This window comes from Mixophyes fleayi, chromosome 6 (assembly GCF_038048845.1).
Source record: "Mixophyes fleayi isolate aMixFle1 chromosome 6, aMixFle1.hap1, whole genome shotgun sequence".
Taxonomy (NCBI): domain Eukaryota; kingdom Metazoa; phylum Chordata; class Amphibia; order Anura; family Limnodynastidae; genus Mixophyes; species Mixophyes fleayi.
In genome coordinates this window covers 39,739,575-39,756,139 of record NC_134407.1, presented here as the reverse complement: position 1 = coordinate 39,756,139, position 16,565 = coordinate 39,739,575, and the positions used below count along the sequence as shown (strand labels likewise).

Here is a 16,565-nt window from a genome sequence, read left to right as displayed (position 1 = left end):
CTGGTCCCTGTGTAAATTACTGTACGGTGGTCTAACACTTAAACACTTCAAAGGACAAATGGGAAAATTGTGTGTGTACACACTGCAGCTCAGGTTAGCATTAAGCTCAAGGATATTATACCAAAGGTGCTGATGTAGTGTGTGACATGCCAGCTCTTTTTATGTAATTTGAGAAAACAATATGCTATTATCCCCAAACGATAGAACAAATCCTTGATGTAATTGTCACAAGCCAAAAATATATGTAATTATCTGTACTTAGAGCTTTTTGGGTGCAGGGTCAAAATATAGTACGTTCATGTATCGGTGCATGTGGTTCACAACACTGAATTGAATAGCTAGAGGGTGGTTTGATCATGATAGCAATAGAAAAGCACCTTCCGTACCACTTGCATTTAACCCCTTGTTTATAAACGGAAGCTGTCCAGCAAGTGTACAGGATCTAGCTGCAGTGTGAACACTCTATCTGTCTGTACCACCCAATATTGTTAGTAATGTACTTGTACCCGATTGTAAAGCGATGCGGAATTTGCTGGCGCTATATAAATAAATGTTTATGATGATGACCCACAAAACAGAAAAAAAAGTCTACAAGTAAGCGGTGGAGTAAATAATAAAATTAGAATTTGAACATGGTGCATTTATTTCCGAGCTGTTAAAAATGATTTTTCATTTTTAAATCTACTATTTGAAACTGTTCCTTTAAATCATGCTAATGAAATTTCACACTATCCAACTGTGTTCATGAGCTTTGAATTCAGAGTAAAGGTCAACTGCCAATTATTTCTATAGTGTGTTTCTAAACACTTTGTACTCTGCTTAAATTACAACAGGTGGCAGGAGGGAAAATCTATATAGAAATTCCCTGTAAAAGCTATAAGATTTGTTTTAGCTTCAGTTTATCTTTCTATGGCACTCACAGCTGTACAATTTGATTTTAACTTTGATTTTTTTTAAAATGAAACATTCTGCCTTTCAAAATGGGATGCAACGCTGCTATCAGTGTCCCTTCAGTCTATATGGGGGAAAAAAAATGACCTTTACCATTGTATGGTGTTATCTAGAAAGGAGCAATATTGAGATTTCTACTGAATGTATCGATATAGTTCATATTTTTGTGTCACTGTTATTAATACAAAATGGCAATATTGGCAAAAAAGGTCCTTTATTCATAATGCTTAAATGAATGCAATACCTTTGGGTATAGATCAAGGTGGAACATTCATTTTTTTCAAGTATTTAGCTCAGCAGGGTCATTAAGTAAGGAATGCGCTATAACTTTAACAGTCTATATAATATGCACAGTAGTGCATTGCAGAGTTGGAACTAAAGTCTGCTGCACATGTACATACATCAAGAAGGCATTCTGCTAAAGTTTGAGTAAAACAAATCACTCTCCTACTACTAGTAACAATAAGGCTAGGTACACACTGAAGAATTTTCCGACCGACGTGTTCTCTCAAACGTTTGTACCTACACCTACAACTGAAGGTCTGATCAGTCTGGCGATTCATCCATACACACTGACACAATTTACCTTCAGATCTGTGCTCTTCCTCTGGTCCTCTAGTCATTAGAGAATTGCAGCACAATATTCATTCATTCATTATTGTCAAACTGGTTAAAACCACCTTGTTATAGTTATCCACATGTCCTAATAAAGTTTGCTAGCTTCTGTGACTCTGAAACGAAACATTCTGGCTCAGAACGAACAAATGAATTATTCCTTCTACAACACTCTCTACTTATTCACCGGGACATTCATCGCAAGCATTGGCTGAAAAGAACACGACTCTGTAAACTCTATGAAGATTGTGAACATGAGGGCATACACACTGCATGATCGTTAGGTGATTGGTAGGAAAATATTAAACAGTACGACCAACCAAATGAAACGATGATCAACACTTTGGGATGACTTTAGATCATTGTGTCACTATACACACTCACACTATATCTGACCAAACGGTCGGATGTCGGCTGATTGGAGGTTTTTCATGCAATCGTCGGACCAGTGTGTACCTAGCCTAATTTGTTGTTGGCAAACAAAGGCTAGCCGGTTTTGTAGTCGCACAGTTTTATACTGATTTAGCGATTTATTTTTATCGGACATACCTAACAATGGTTTTTTTGAAGGATATTGAACCAGTTTTTCAGGTGTTTTTAAAACTGAAAAAAAAGTTGTATATGAACATAATTATGGTCTTATTGGATTTTTGTTCCTTTATGTTTCTATTCTTTTAGTTTTGGTTCTGGATAACCTGTGACTTTCCAGGTGTTGTGACACTGCGATGCGTATTCATTTAGCTTCCCGGATCGCGGCTACGCACATAAAGTGCAATTACGGTAGCGCCACATCGCAGATTTTTCTTCCCAACCCTATGGTGTGCGAAGGAAAATCTGCGGTGTAGCGGTATCCTGAAGGAGGTAGCCGCGATCCTGGAAGCTTATTAAATATGCCTCTACATGTCCATCATACCTTGCCAGCTATCCCAGCACCTGGAGAAACACAGGCTGGCCAGGTCTCCTCTTCTGCATAATTAAAATGTTAATTGACTGTTTATGCTGGAAAGAATACATAAAATAAAAAATGGTAAAATAGTTGCTAAAGGGTAATCCAACCGCCCCTGTATCTCTGCCATGCGTCTATGTGGACTTGTCTAAAAGGCATACTAAGTTGTCCATCTACCCTAAGATAGTGAAATTATGTACTCCAAGCTGTCCATTATGTGCCAACAGTTCTTGGGGTGTATACAAAGTTTAGTTTCTGATTTATGTAATCTACTACAGGAACATCCTTCAATTCCCAAAAATACAGCGCCACAAACATAACTATTTTAAGAAGTTATTTATTTAGCTTCTGTGAGAGCTTCCAGTTGGCGGTTCCACCTCAAAAAATGTGCCAATGTCATCTATTTGGACATCTGGAATAGAAAAATAATCCGTCCTTCACTTACATCTCCAGTGTGTTTGTTGGGAAACTAGAAAATGTGCATCAGCCTATGATGGTTTCTGTGCAATTACTGCATGCTTTTATTTTATTTTAGTACAAAAGCTTAAGTCAATATTTTCTATCCAAAAAAAGCAAGAAAACACGTTCTAAACAAGAGCCTTTTCTTAGATGAGTCAGAGTTTCAAAAATTTCTATTAACTTTACTTCATTTCTGTAAAGATCAGCAAACCATTAGTCATCTCATCGTGACAAGTTACATTTGCTCCTAAATGGACCTAAAAGTCTTCATTTACCATGCATCCCTTCCAGTGCTCGGGATGTGAAATAGCTGAACTGTTACACAGCGGAATTTTAGTATTCCAGGGATGCATTTTTATTCAACATCTTTTCTTTGCTTTGTTGTTTTTTTCAGTCATTCCATGTTAGTTTTTTATCAGCAGATTATTATGCTACATAAAAAAGGGACTTGTGGGTAGCTGTAAGATTTTTTATTTTTTTTTATTATTATTTTTTTTTTTTGTCATATTGCTGTAGAAGGATAAGAGGTAGCATTAATAGTAATACACTGGGCTTAGTGTAGGGACAGATTGCACTTTGTGAGCTCCTGTATGATAAGCCTAGGGACCTGGCGCTATTTATATTCACGTAGCAAGTGGTGTAAGCGCAGAGTTCTGTCCTGTTCCTGTCCTCTCTTGAACGCTGAGGAGTTCTCTGAAGAGTAAAAACCGCTTTAGTATGATTCAATAAAAAAGAAAAAAAAGAGAATGTTGTTGGTGGTAGACAGGCATAGGCAAACCGAGGGGTGGGTTTTCTAGTGCGTGGAAACCCCCCCCCTCCAGGCCTGGGGCACTGTATAATTGAGGTGACTGGACCCTGCCCCCACTTCACATGGCTCTGCTCAAAAAGAGAGAGCTGCGTGCACCTAACAGTAGTGCACGCAGCATTGCCCCTGTATATTATGGGATAGGGAGAGTTTGAGAGAAGCCAAGCACTGTCTAAAATTATAACCACGCCCCCATGCATGCTGGTCACGCCCACTGGCATCATGGTCTGGAAAACCCCCTCTGCAAATCTTGTGTTTGCCCCGAGTGGTTACCTCTATCGTCGTTCCCAGCCGTAAGCAATTGGAATCAGCGTTTTCTATTTGGCAACTATAGGTGCTGCGGAGGACACATTTGCGGTCAAATTAGTCGTAGCCATTCAGCTCAGGTTGAGCGGCTGGATCTGTCCATGTATGGGCACCTGTAACTTTACTTTTGCATTATATGCCTTTAAATAAATAGATAAATAAAATATATATAATATATATTGCAGCATGAGTTTGTCACTGCAGAGATAAATCCACATAAAATTCTCTCTATCTGTGCATGATTTCTCATCTGGGTTTTCCATATAGTTTGAATAAGTCCACAGAGTGACAATGAGCCTATTACAATTATATTTGTGTTCTTTGTTCATACAAAAGAGAAGCAGATTTTATTTTCAAGCTCAACCCCTTCAGGTCAGATAGAGAACATTGTACAATTTATTTTATGCTAGATGTCTTCTTACTATAACTGCAAAGCGCTCTGCCTCTGCTAATGGTCAACATTCCTCCTAAATGCTGATGTCTTGTATTGTCTGAGGACACAATATAGTATACATGTTTGGTGAATAATATGGACAAAATGTGTTTATAGGTTTTGTTTTGTTGTTTGTGTTTATAACTAGTTTTTTCTTCTTTACATTCTAAATAAATTATATATTTTTATTAGAAACATTGTTGAAATATATATTTTGGAGTTACCCCTTTTACATATTTTCCCACAGTGTTCAAATGATTTTTTTAACTTATTTAGACCCTACTTATGGCCTAAAGTTTTAGATATGTCTAAATTAATATCATTTATATTTTGTTACAGGATGAAGTGATTGCAGTTTCAGAAAAAGTAATTGTCAAACTTGAAGACTTGGTGAAATGGGCACAGTCAAATTTTTCAAAATGGAAGTGTGGACTCCGAGCATTACCCTTAAAGCTGAAAGAACTGGGGAAAAATGGTCAAAAAGATTGTGTGTTGAAATACAGACAATCCACATTAAATAGCGGGCTCAACTTCAAGGACGTCTTCAAAGAAAAGACTGAATTGGGTAATTATGCTATTATTTATTAATGAAAATGTCCAAAGATATCTTGCATTTTGATGTGCTACCCAAATTATAGATTACAAACCATTCATTAATATGGAAAGTCTACTTGAACATTCAAATTGAACCTCTTGCCTACACACTGGAAGCAGCCATTTTGTTGTGTCACATGCCGTTTGAGGATAGAAATATACACATGATCGGAAATACCCGAGAAGATGTTTTGAAACCCCTGTGATGGAAGATGTGTCATGTTTTTTTAAAGCAGCAATAGTCTTATATTCTGTCTTCTTTCAATAGGAAGTTAAAAACGTTTTAAGAATGCATCTTATCCGTCCTTTTATAAATCATTATTTCCTTTTACAAATCTCTCAGGAGGGCAGACAGATATGGCTGCCAGTCACACACACACACAAACTTACAGCTCTCATCATATCATGTGATGGCAGAGGGGGGAGAAAGATGGGGTGGATTTTACAGTGCACAGATTTAACTTAGGGGCGATTCAAAGCCTCTCTGCTCACTGCATCGTGTCACATGACTGTGGTTGCCATGGTAGTCACATGACACTGCAAACCTTACAGAAGTATTTATCATTAATAGCAGCCTGAAGAAAGAAACCAAGGAAATGGTAATGACAAAGATACTTCTTATAGCCTACCACACTTTATTTATCTTATACATTTTTTTCACAGGATTGTTGCTTTAAATATCAAAGCCTACATTTTCCATTTATTTCCAGATATAAGCCTAATACTGTAATGAATAAAAATGTGCTTTAGGACTTCTTATACAACATTGGCACTTTTATACATACAAACCTTTCTGATTTTTTTATTTTATTTTATTTTATTTTCGCAAATCTGGACAAATATGGCTTCACATATGGTCCACTCAGGACCAATCCACCAACCAAGACACAATTTGTTCCCATACCTGATTTTTTTTTGGTCCACAGTAAATTAGGACTGTTTTGTGTAAACTGTATATACTATTACTTCTGGTTTCGAACAGCAACCCAAACATGACTATTTTATTTTTGTTAAGTTGTTTGTTTTGGATTAAAACAATGCATTGGAAACAAAGATGAGAGACTTTACACATTTAAAAATGATTCTTGCTTCTTTACAATAATAATATATGGTGCTGCTGCTGTGTTGGATGTATGTATATAAAATGTCCAGAAATTCAATCTGTAAAAGCTGCTAAATGAAATGTTTAATGTTTTTCGTCTTCATAATTTTTTTTTTTTTAGAAGGCACGAAACAGTAGCATAATGTGTGTCAACCTGATTAATGCTTTTGCTTACCAGAAATCTCTGTATATGCATGTTTTGTATAGAAACTAGGTAGCATCTGTGATCACGAAACATGCAAAGTTGGCAAATAGTAGAGAAAAGGCTGAATTAATAATATTTTTTTAATCTTTTTTTCTTTTTTTTTTTCTGCAGAGCTTTAGCAGCAAAGTAGTGTAAACATTAACCGCTTAACATAAAGGAATTTTGTTGTTATTCATCTGGCAATAGTTTTAATACAATTCAAATTATTTTCTCGAACTGCTTCTTTTACAGTGTCCCTTTAAGTGAAGCAGGAAAGCAGCAGTGTAAGCTTTATTGCCCCATAAATATGTCATTACAGGCTGACTACATTTGTATTCTTTGGTGGTTGTTTAAGCCAAGGAAGTGTACTTCTACAGGTTAACTATGTTATTGAAAGCTTTAGAGGCGGTCAATAGATAATGTTCTATGTTTAGGTTATTAAAACGGCAGTTTTATTCTAAATATCGATAGTCTGTCCATTATACGGCAATAGTTTTCTTCTACAGTGCACCATTAAAGCTTTGTCATGTGAAATGCCATTTTTGGTTGAAATTTAGCATTGTTTTGGGTGTAGTCCTACTTTTCCAGTCCATTAAGTGTGTACGTATGTGTGTGTTGAAGAAGATAAGTATACCAGCCCACTTTGACCATTGTATGTGTATAGGGACCTACCCCTGAACACCCACCACTACTTGATATACCAGAGCTGGACAGGAGGTATGTTCCGCCTTTCCTGGGAAGGCGGTATTTATTGAATGCACCACCTAATTGGTCACAATCTATACTTGTCCAATCAGATGCCACAGTCAGTTCAAACCTCCCATGTACAGAACTTTCAATCCCTTGCCCAATTTCATCTCTAGCTCTTAAGTTTCTTCTTTTAACAGGGCAGTCTGTTGGCTTGTATCGGGTAGCAGTGGGGGTACTTCCTCTGATGTGTTTGTAAAGGTTAACAGTAGACAAGCCAGTAGTTTATTTTTATAATATTTTTTATTTTTTTACCAAGTCTCTGGAGAGGCCGCTACTAATACATCTATCTCCCATTTGGTAAAATAGCTTATTTATTTTACCTTTGCAGTTAGCTTCTAACTTCAGATTTTGTACTCTACATTTATCAGAACATTTCAAAGGGAATAGACTTCTGGAAAAAAACACTGTTCAGTCATAATTCCCTGTAGTTTTTTCTCTAAGCTATATATGTTAAGGTCTTAAACCCTTGAACTTTCATGTGCCAATTTTTTTGTCCCCAGACCGATGATAAAGACAATTTTCCACTGTTTTCACTTGACCGAACATTTTTCTATAGTGCAAATCAATCTAACCCTTTGCACACAATACTATAATTTGCACAGTGTGTGTCAATGGTAGAATTCACTCATTCCTAATGTATACCTACAGACTGGAGGCAGCCATTTTGTACGCTGAACCAGTACTCCTGAGAATATGACACTTTGTGCTTCAGTGATGTCACTAGCACCTAAATTGAATTGATGGGCTGCTTATTGGTTCACCCCACAAAATGTCTGGGCTTACTTTAAAGTCATAAGACATTAGTTTTCAGTCTCAAGGCTACAAATATTATTTATTCTGCTGCACATTTAAATGTAGTAAGCTTTTCAATATAACCTATGAGAAAAGCATGCATTTCCCAAAAATGTCTACATTTATTATTTTATTATATTCTCATGTCAAATGTTTTTTTTTTCATGAGGAATGAACAAGATAGTGAATCATTTTGTATTAATTTAATATTTCCCTTAAAGCAAGGTTGCCACGGTGAATGTTATAATTGCAGACACAGTAAAAAAAAAAAAAAGCTCTAGGAAAGTAAAAAATATATAATGTTGTTTGGTTATAGACGTTGCTGAATTGGTGATTTTTGTATTGGCTGTACTCTCAGTGAATGCGGATCTGATGGTGGCTAAGTGGTTAGCACTTCTGCCTCACAGCGCTAGGGTCATGAGTTCAATTCCCAACCATTGCCTTATCTGTGTAGAGTTTATTTGTTCTCCCCGTGTTTACGTGGATTTCCTCCGGGTGCTCCGGTTTCCTCCCACACTCCAAAAACATACTAGTAGGTTAATTGGTTGATTTCAAAATTGACCCTAGTCTCTGTCTGTCTGTGTGTGTGTGTTAGGGAATTTAGACTGTAAGCTCCAATGGGGCAGGGACTGATGTGAATGAGTTCTCTGTACAGCGCTGCGGAATCAGTGGTGCTATATAAATACATGATGATGATGATGATGATCTGGAACTGCCATTTTCGTGTAATAAAATACCCTACCAGTATGGTTTTTGTCAATCCATTTGTTAGGACAAATTAGTATCAAAGCTATAACAATCTGAAGGACAAATAATGAATGCCCAAAAGCCATGCTGTTTGACAGATGGTTTAGTGGCAGGATGTGTATATATAACTGTGGAAAGGAGTATATTTTAGTACCTCATAAAAAAATAAAGGTGAATTATCACATCTGTGCCAAGTTACATAATTGATAGAAGCAAAAAAAAATGGTTACTGCACAATGACACGTTTATTTTCATTTATTTACATGGACCTGTTTCACACTGATTCTGAGATGCTTGATAATGTCTTTATGAGAACATTGCATTGCATGTGGTTTGAGTAAATGGGCAAAGGATTTGCTTGGTAAGCAGTATAACTCAGACAATGCACCGACGGCATCTACAGTCTCTGCTTTGGTTTGTTTAGACGTAGAAGGCAAAAGATAAAGCATTGTGCTGTCAGCTGGAGACACTGCTCTTAGAAATACTGATACAGATGAAGCTAAATCATTAAGTGGACGGCATCATTAAACAACTGTTGGACTGAACCTGAGAGCTTGCACTACTTGTTGATTTAACCCATTTAGTGATGTACATTGCAGTGTACTTAAAGGGCTAGATGCTTTGCAATGGTTATCCATGACCCTCTGCTGTTGTGCGTGATATCATATGACGGCCTAGAGGCAGGTGCCACAGATGTGGGCCAAGATTTTTTTTTTTTTATGACCCATCCCCTGTCTTAACATCCCATCTTCGGTATGCTCTGTTATATTTCATACTTACCTACATGGACCGCCCTGTCCTATGTTAGTACACGTTATAGCTGCAAGTGTTTATAATATTGGGTGTCAATATAAGGACACTTTATTAGTGCACCATTTTTCCCCTCTGACGACTGTAAATACACCCTAATAAGCAAGCTTCCATATTGATAGTGTGAATTAATAAGAATCCTGGGGGGATACTTAGAGTTATTAAGATGTACCTATAACCTATAGGCAGTGGAGGAACATATTTTGTAAAACCATTTTCAGCCAGTCAATTCACTGGAAGCTAGTGACCTCGCTAAGAGATGAGGCACAATGTCAATTATTTGCAAATCTTATCAATTTGCGGGTTATTTTAAAATAAGCGTAGACTTCAGTTATTTGTGTTTTTGTTTGTTTGTTTGTTTTTTACGTTCTATACTGTTCCTGGATGGGAAGTAGTGTGCGTGTTTTCTAACGTTTCAGGATTCCTAAAGTAAGACTCTCCAGAATGCCAACACCTTTATTATATAAGGCATAGCACAATGTTATTATTGGAGAATGTGATTGGAAGATGATTGGCCTGTGTGTGGTCATCTTACAACTGCACTAACAAAGCTTAGTGAGAGTCGTCATTTACCAGTTTGGCCCAAGCAGCACCTCGTCTAGTATGTCCGTAGCCCAATTGCACAGTAAACCTGTCCCAGCTCATTGAGGCCGAACTCCAGGTTGTAGTCCCCATAAGGGACTTTGTAGATTGATGGCTGTCCGAATGAGATGTCATACTTCATTTTTTAACATACTTGACAAAATAAAGACTTCTTTCATTTGTTGCAGCAACGCTTACTGTATTCAGTTATAATGCGGATATGTTTTTCCTTCTCGAGCAACTGAACTGAACATACTTTTAGTACACATCTTGGCAGGAAAGCAACATTCCTATCTAAAAACACCTTAAAAGCTGTCTGATTTTGTTTTTATTCATTTCCTTTCCTTTAGTCAATGATTGATCTTTTACCCTACAATCTGTGCTGTTGCTTCAAGATTAGCAGTTGTGAGATCATGTTACCATGCTTCAGTGTTTGAGGAGGATGGGGTGCAAGTGGGTCCTCCGAAACATTTGTGGCAGTTTTCTTGTGCTGCATATAAATAATATTCTGCGCTAGACCTAAATAGTGAAATATTTCACTATTTAGGTCTAGCGCAGAATATTATTTATATTCGTACTATCTCAGGTTGGACTATCCTGATATTCCGCTGCTTTCACCTATCTACATCCGTAGTGCGCTTCCCCCTTTCTGCATATATTCTTGTGCTGCATGTTTGTACTATGGCAAGAATGCACAAAATAGAGAGGCTTCCTTCAGCTCAATGGTTTCAAATATATTTATATATATGTGTGTGTGTGTGTGTGTGTATAGACAGATCGATCTATAGAAGTATGTTTGTGTATATATTACATGTATGTGTGTGTGTATAGATAGATCGATCTATATATATATATATATATATATGTGTGTGTATATATGTATGTGTATATATGTATGTATGTATATATATATATATATATATATATATATATATATATATATATATATATATCTATATCTATATCTCAATCCTGTTCTATTCATCATGCAACATGTGTTGCTTGGCTGTTGTCAAAAAAAACCTGCTAGGATTCTTGATTCCCATGGGCCACAATAATAGCTTTTATTTTATTGCCTAGAGAACTACAGGAGTATTCTATTTACCAATTAAGAAGTTAGGTTCTAATACTAAAAGAATGCTGTACGCTAAAAACCCAACCAAACATTTCTGCTACTCCCTAGTGAGAATAGAAGCAAGCTGTGCCTGTAATAGCCTTGTCATCAGCCGTATATCAACCTTCTTTCATATATTTTGTATTATCACTAAATTCTCCAATATATTTAAAGCAATAAACTCTGTGTGGTTCTTTTTTTTGGGGTTCGTTTGTTCTTTTTTGTTTTCTGGAAGTAAACTTTATTCCTCATCAGCAGTTTTAGAATTCATTGATTATAAATATCGTAGAGATAGGGTGGATCAGGGAAAATTTGAGTCGTTTTTTTCCCCTCTGTTTATAGAAAGGTAGTGAAAGTGTCAATAAGAGACATCAAGGAAAAATCAATATTTGAAGTTCAGCATTTAACCTCAACCTAGTTTTGACAGAAATGTGAATACATTGCTATTTGCTTTTAGTGATGTTTGATTTACATTTTTTCCAAAGAAATGGGTTTACTCTGGATCTTGAGAATGTTTCTTGAGATTACGGGGACTAAGATTTCAATTGTTCACCGTTTCTAGCATTGTTGCTAGAAAATAGATTTATTTGGAGTACTGAGTTAAGCAAATCTGTATCTGTAATTAGTAAAGTTTATGGCATCATTGACAGTCACACAAAATATATATCTGCAAGAGCAATTTATGTATATTCAGTAAGATTGAGTTAAAATGTCTCAACCAGACCAATTATTTATATTGTTTATGGAAAAGACATAGATAAAATCAGGGTGATTTCTAGGTAAAATCCTACATTTTATATACGGATTGTACAGTTGAAGGGCTTCATAATACATTTCTTCTTTTATTTCCTATAAATATCCATCTAGATTGTAATCATACATTTATGGAAGATTTTGTTTATTTTCTGGAAAGCACCCAATGTAAATGGGGACTGGGTTTTTGCCTGGACAGGTTTATGGTTTTTTTAATTATTATTATTATTATTATTATTATTATTATAAAAATAATGATAATGACCTAATAAAATTTCATAGGGATCGCTATCCAGTGTTGTCGGTAAACACCATTGTTTCCTGCGTGAGAGGGATGTGAAACCCAGATATTCTCTTTCACAGGACCCCTAGTGGTAGAACATTGTATATAGCCTACAGTAGAAAACAGAAAAAACAAGCCTGCGCTCGGTTCATCATCATCATCATCACCATCACTATTTATTTATATAGCGCCACTAATTCCGCAGCACTGTACAGAGAACTCGCTCACATCAGTCCCTGCCCCATTGGGGCTTACAGTAAATTCCCTAACACACAGATAGAGACAGATACACTACGGACAAATTGTTAGCAGCCAATTAACCTACCAGTATGTTTTTGGAGTGTGGGAGGAAACCGGAGCACCCGGAGGAAAACCACGCAAGCACGGGGAGAGAATACAAACTCCTCACAGATAAGGCCATGGTCGGGAATTGAACTCATGACCCCAGTGCTGTAAGACAGAATTGCTAACCACTACGCCACTGTGTTGCCCACCCATATTTTATACAGTACCAGCTGCGTGGCAATAAGACCTTGTTCGGTATATCCCACATTATATATGGGACTAGCTGCGTGGCGATATAAATGCCCATATATGTATACAAAACAAAAGACAGTTGTTGTCCTCGCTTATACTTAACACTGCATATCTGTGTGTATCTAGCAAAATGAAAACATGAGGTCTTGGTTCATATTTTGATCAAAACGATTAAGCCTGCATCCCAGCGTCAAGAGCACCTCATTATATGCAGCTCCTATACTAACCTATATGCTTTAAACACCATTAAAATACAGTTAAATCAGATGCACTCACCTCCCAGGTATAGGGGCTTACATGTGCCACAGCCAAATGAGCCTTACATAGGCTTGATGGACAGCTGCTATGACAACATAAGCCAATATTTTGAGACAAAAGCAGAAAAAAGAAACCCACGATTGGTATATCCAATATTGTATATGGTACCAGCTGCTCGGCAATAAGCCTGCGCTCGGTATATCCAATATTATATATGGTACCAGATTTGTAGTAATATAAATGCCCATATATTTAGACCTGTGTGTCTGCGACATATAAAATACATGCTAAATCCAAAAATCATGTGTTAAAAAAACAACTATGAATTATTATACAAAACTGTTTATTGATTTTATTATATTCCAAAACACACAACAAACCTTGGGTAAGGTACAAATATTTGGCAATTTGCTATCTCATCTTATCAAATAAAATATAGATTTGTTCAATCTTTATGGATGCCCATAAATTTCTATTTACTCAATAATGGACACCAAAGAAAAGGCCGATTTTGATCAGAAATAAAACAATATAACATTTGTTTGTGTGGACTAAAAAAAAATGAAACCACTGCAAAAAATATTGTGGCCTCTTGAGGTGTTAGATTGGCTCAGACCCATGGCTGCAGAAGGATTAATATGTATAAGAACTGTCTACAACAACATGCAAAGACTTCATGTGTATAATCATGAGAGTGGTATTATGGAATGTATCCCTTAATAAGTAACCTTGGAAATTGAAATCAATGCAATATGAAGAAGTTTAAGATTATGGTTCAGTACGATTCAGATGTGAATGTGTAATGCCTTGTTAATTATTTTCAAGTATGTGCCTGTCCATATAGGCAAATTTAATTTATTCCTTGTTACTATAGCTGGAATATTTCCTGCTATGAACATGAATTATTTTCTAAGTGATACATAAAGATGGCTGGAAACTTTAAGTTGAATTTGTTTCAATGAACAGTAAGTAGTACATCATAGCTAAGGATTAAGTGAAGACTCTGTGCGGGTTTGTGATACATCGGTAATTAGTTATATTTAGCTCTGAATATTCACGTTTAATGGTAAAAATGTTTTCTTTGCTATATTGCAGGGTTAATGGCAATAATCTATCTGCAGATCAGATGCCAGAAAGCTAGGTCCCAAAATTCTGATTTGTTGGTAGTTGTGAGCTTCAAATTGTTCAGCTGAAAGTACTTTGTTTTATGTAAGGTCTGTACAGCTGGCATAGACAACCAGCTTCTGTAGAACTACAGGTCTCAGCGTGTTCTGGCAGTCATTTCAATTTCTCGTGCTTTCCTAAAACTCTGTGTGAGGTGTCTTTCTAATTTTTGTTGACCGATATTTTATAATACATTATCTATAGCACCAGTATATTCCCATAGAAGAGGAATACATTGGAGGGTCACATACAAATGAACATTGATGCAAAAGGGAGATATAGAATTATTTCACAACGTGATTAATTGATATTAATTGGTAATCATTCTCGGGTGTAAAAGCAAATGTCACAATGCCTGTCCACACAATATTTAGAGCAATATTCTAAAAAATAGTCCCCCCTCAATGTTTGTCTACCTAAAACGTGACACCAACTCCTGACTATTTGCCTTGGTAGCTGTAGGAAGGGGCAATTCTTTGTAAGTGTGTGTGTGTATATGTATATATAATATATATAATCTCATCCATAGTGCTGCAGCAAGCCCCAGATCCTGTCGAGAGTTTCTTTATCACAAGCAGGCCTACATTTAGATGTTTTGCACCCCCCCAGCTTTTCCTGTCCCCCAATCATTTACTCATTTGTAACAAACATTGTGTATTTTTTTTACCTGTACTTAGACCTTTGTATACTCTGTTTTTGTTTGTTTTTTTATTTTTATATATATATTTTTATTCTGGTACCAATAGACATTTGAGTCTAAGCCTGTCCACTCCATCACCTCCACCAGAACCACTGATACCTTTATAATATAACAATTTAGAAATAAAATTAATAAAAGGTGCTGAATTGCAAATTGTCAGTGGAAAATTAAGAAACCAAAAAATGTTTTGTAAGATAAAATCAAGAGGCCGCCATAGCAGTTCTGCTGCCTTAGGCCAGGGCCTTTGTGACTTTTTCACAAACTCCCAACAGATCACAAGACCATCAAATGAAATAACCGCCCATCAACAGTGCAGTCATTATCCTGTCATATCGTCTAAGACTGCGGCTCATTTCCTTTTAAGTATATCTATTTTATAAATATGCTAATGTTAATTTGATTACATAAGGGTCCTTCAATTACATATATTCATGCTATACCCTGCTTTGGTATATATTAAACAAGGGTTGTGCTTGATTATTATTTTTGGTGATTGTTTGTTTACTTCGAATACTTTATACACAATGCCACATACTGTTCAGTTATTTCACAATGTGTTCTTCCAATACAAAGGATTGGCCAATTCTACGAATAAAGCAGCCCGAGTAGGGAAATGATAAGTTAATCAATTGATTTCTTTCCCTCTTTATACATATTCATACGTTTGCCATGTGCTTCACAAGCAGTGCCAAGAGCTCTGAAATGTGAATCGCTGTCTAATTTACTAAAACATAACGTGTATGATTTAATAGCCAGGAAAAGCACATTTCCCTACTTAGGCTGCTTTTTTTTTCCTTTCCAAAAAAGGAGTTCTAAAGGGAGTTTTATCATTTGTTAAACTTCATGGTTTAACAATAATACCAGTGACGAGTAGGTTGAACATTTCCTGTTTGCCCATAGTCTATAAATGTCTTACCAAAAACCATTGCAGTTAAGGCTTGGGCAATAATTTCACATCTTTGTTTTAAATGAACAGTACTGATTATATTACAAAAGAATGATATATTAAATCCCCCAAGCGATGGCTTTATTTCTTGTGTCTACACATTCTCAGAACAATCTTGTCTAGACTTAATAATGTTTAATGTGTGCTGTGAGGTTTACAGTGACTCATGATCCTGGATGCCGTCATAAAATTCTATTGGGATGTCTAAAAAAAAAAAAATATTTTTGTTTACGCACTTTTTATTTATTTTCTTATTTATTATGTTCTGTTTTACCTAGGGGGTGGATACCATCAGACGTTTTAAATAAAAGCTCTATGGCAGAGAAATGTTTAGGAGGAAGACTTTTTTTTGTTTGGAAGAGACGCAATAGTTTGTAATCCACCTTAGTACCACAGGGCACGAGCTATCCATTATATTCAGCTGATCATTCTGTCCGTATATATGCTAAGGACAGGTCCAGTACACTCAAATGACTGCACAGGTTGACAATGTAATGGATCATTTACTACAAAGGCCTGTTCACCCAGCGGCATCAGCCTGGTGAGCGAAATAACAGAGTGGGCCCACTTTCCATTCTTCCTAGAGCAGGTCAGCAAAATATCTGCTGAATAAATCACATTATGTTATGGGCATACCATTGCCTATGTATGAGGTTTGCTTTTTGTTTGCTATAGATTTTTGGCACATTTAGTACTTTTTGCCATGTTTTAAAACACGTTTGCAATATTTGATG

At 36.3% G+C, this 16,565-nt stretch overlaps 1 protein-coding gene across 1 annotated transcript in view; it reads left to right on the top strand.

Annotated features, from left to right (window-relative positions):
* Window positions 1-16,565, top strand: part of ARID5B (AT-rich interaction domain 5B) — a 198,296-nt gene that overhangs the window by 32,266 nt on the left and 149,465 nt on the right. The window contains exon 3 of the mRNA XM_075216337.1: window positions 4,855-5,080. Coding sequence (XP_075072438.1) covers window positions 4,855-5,080 — 226 coding nt within the window. The remainder of the gene's footprint in view (window positions 1-4,854; window positions 5,081-16,565) is intronic.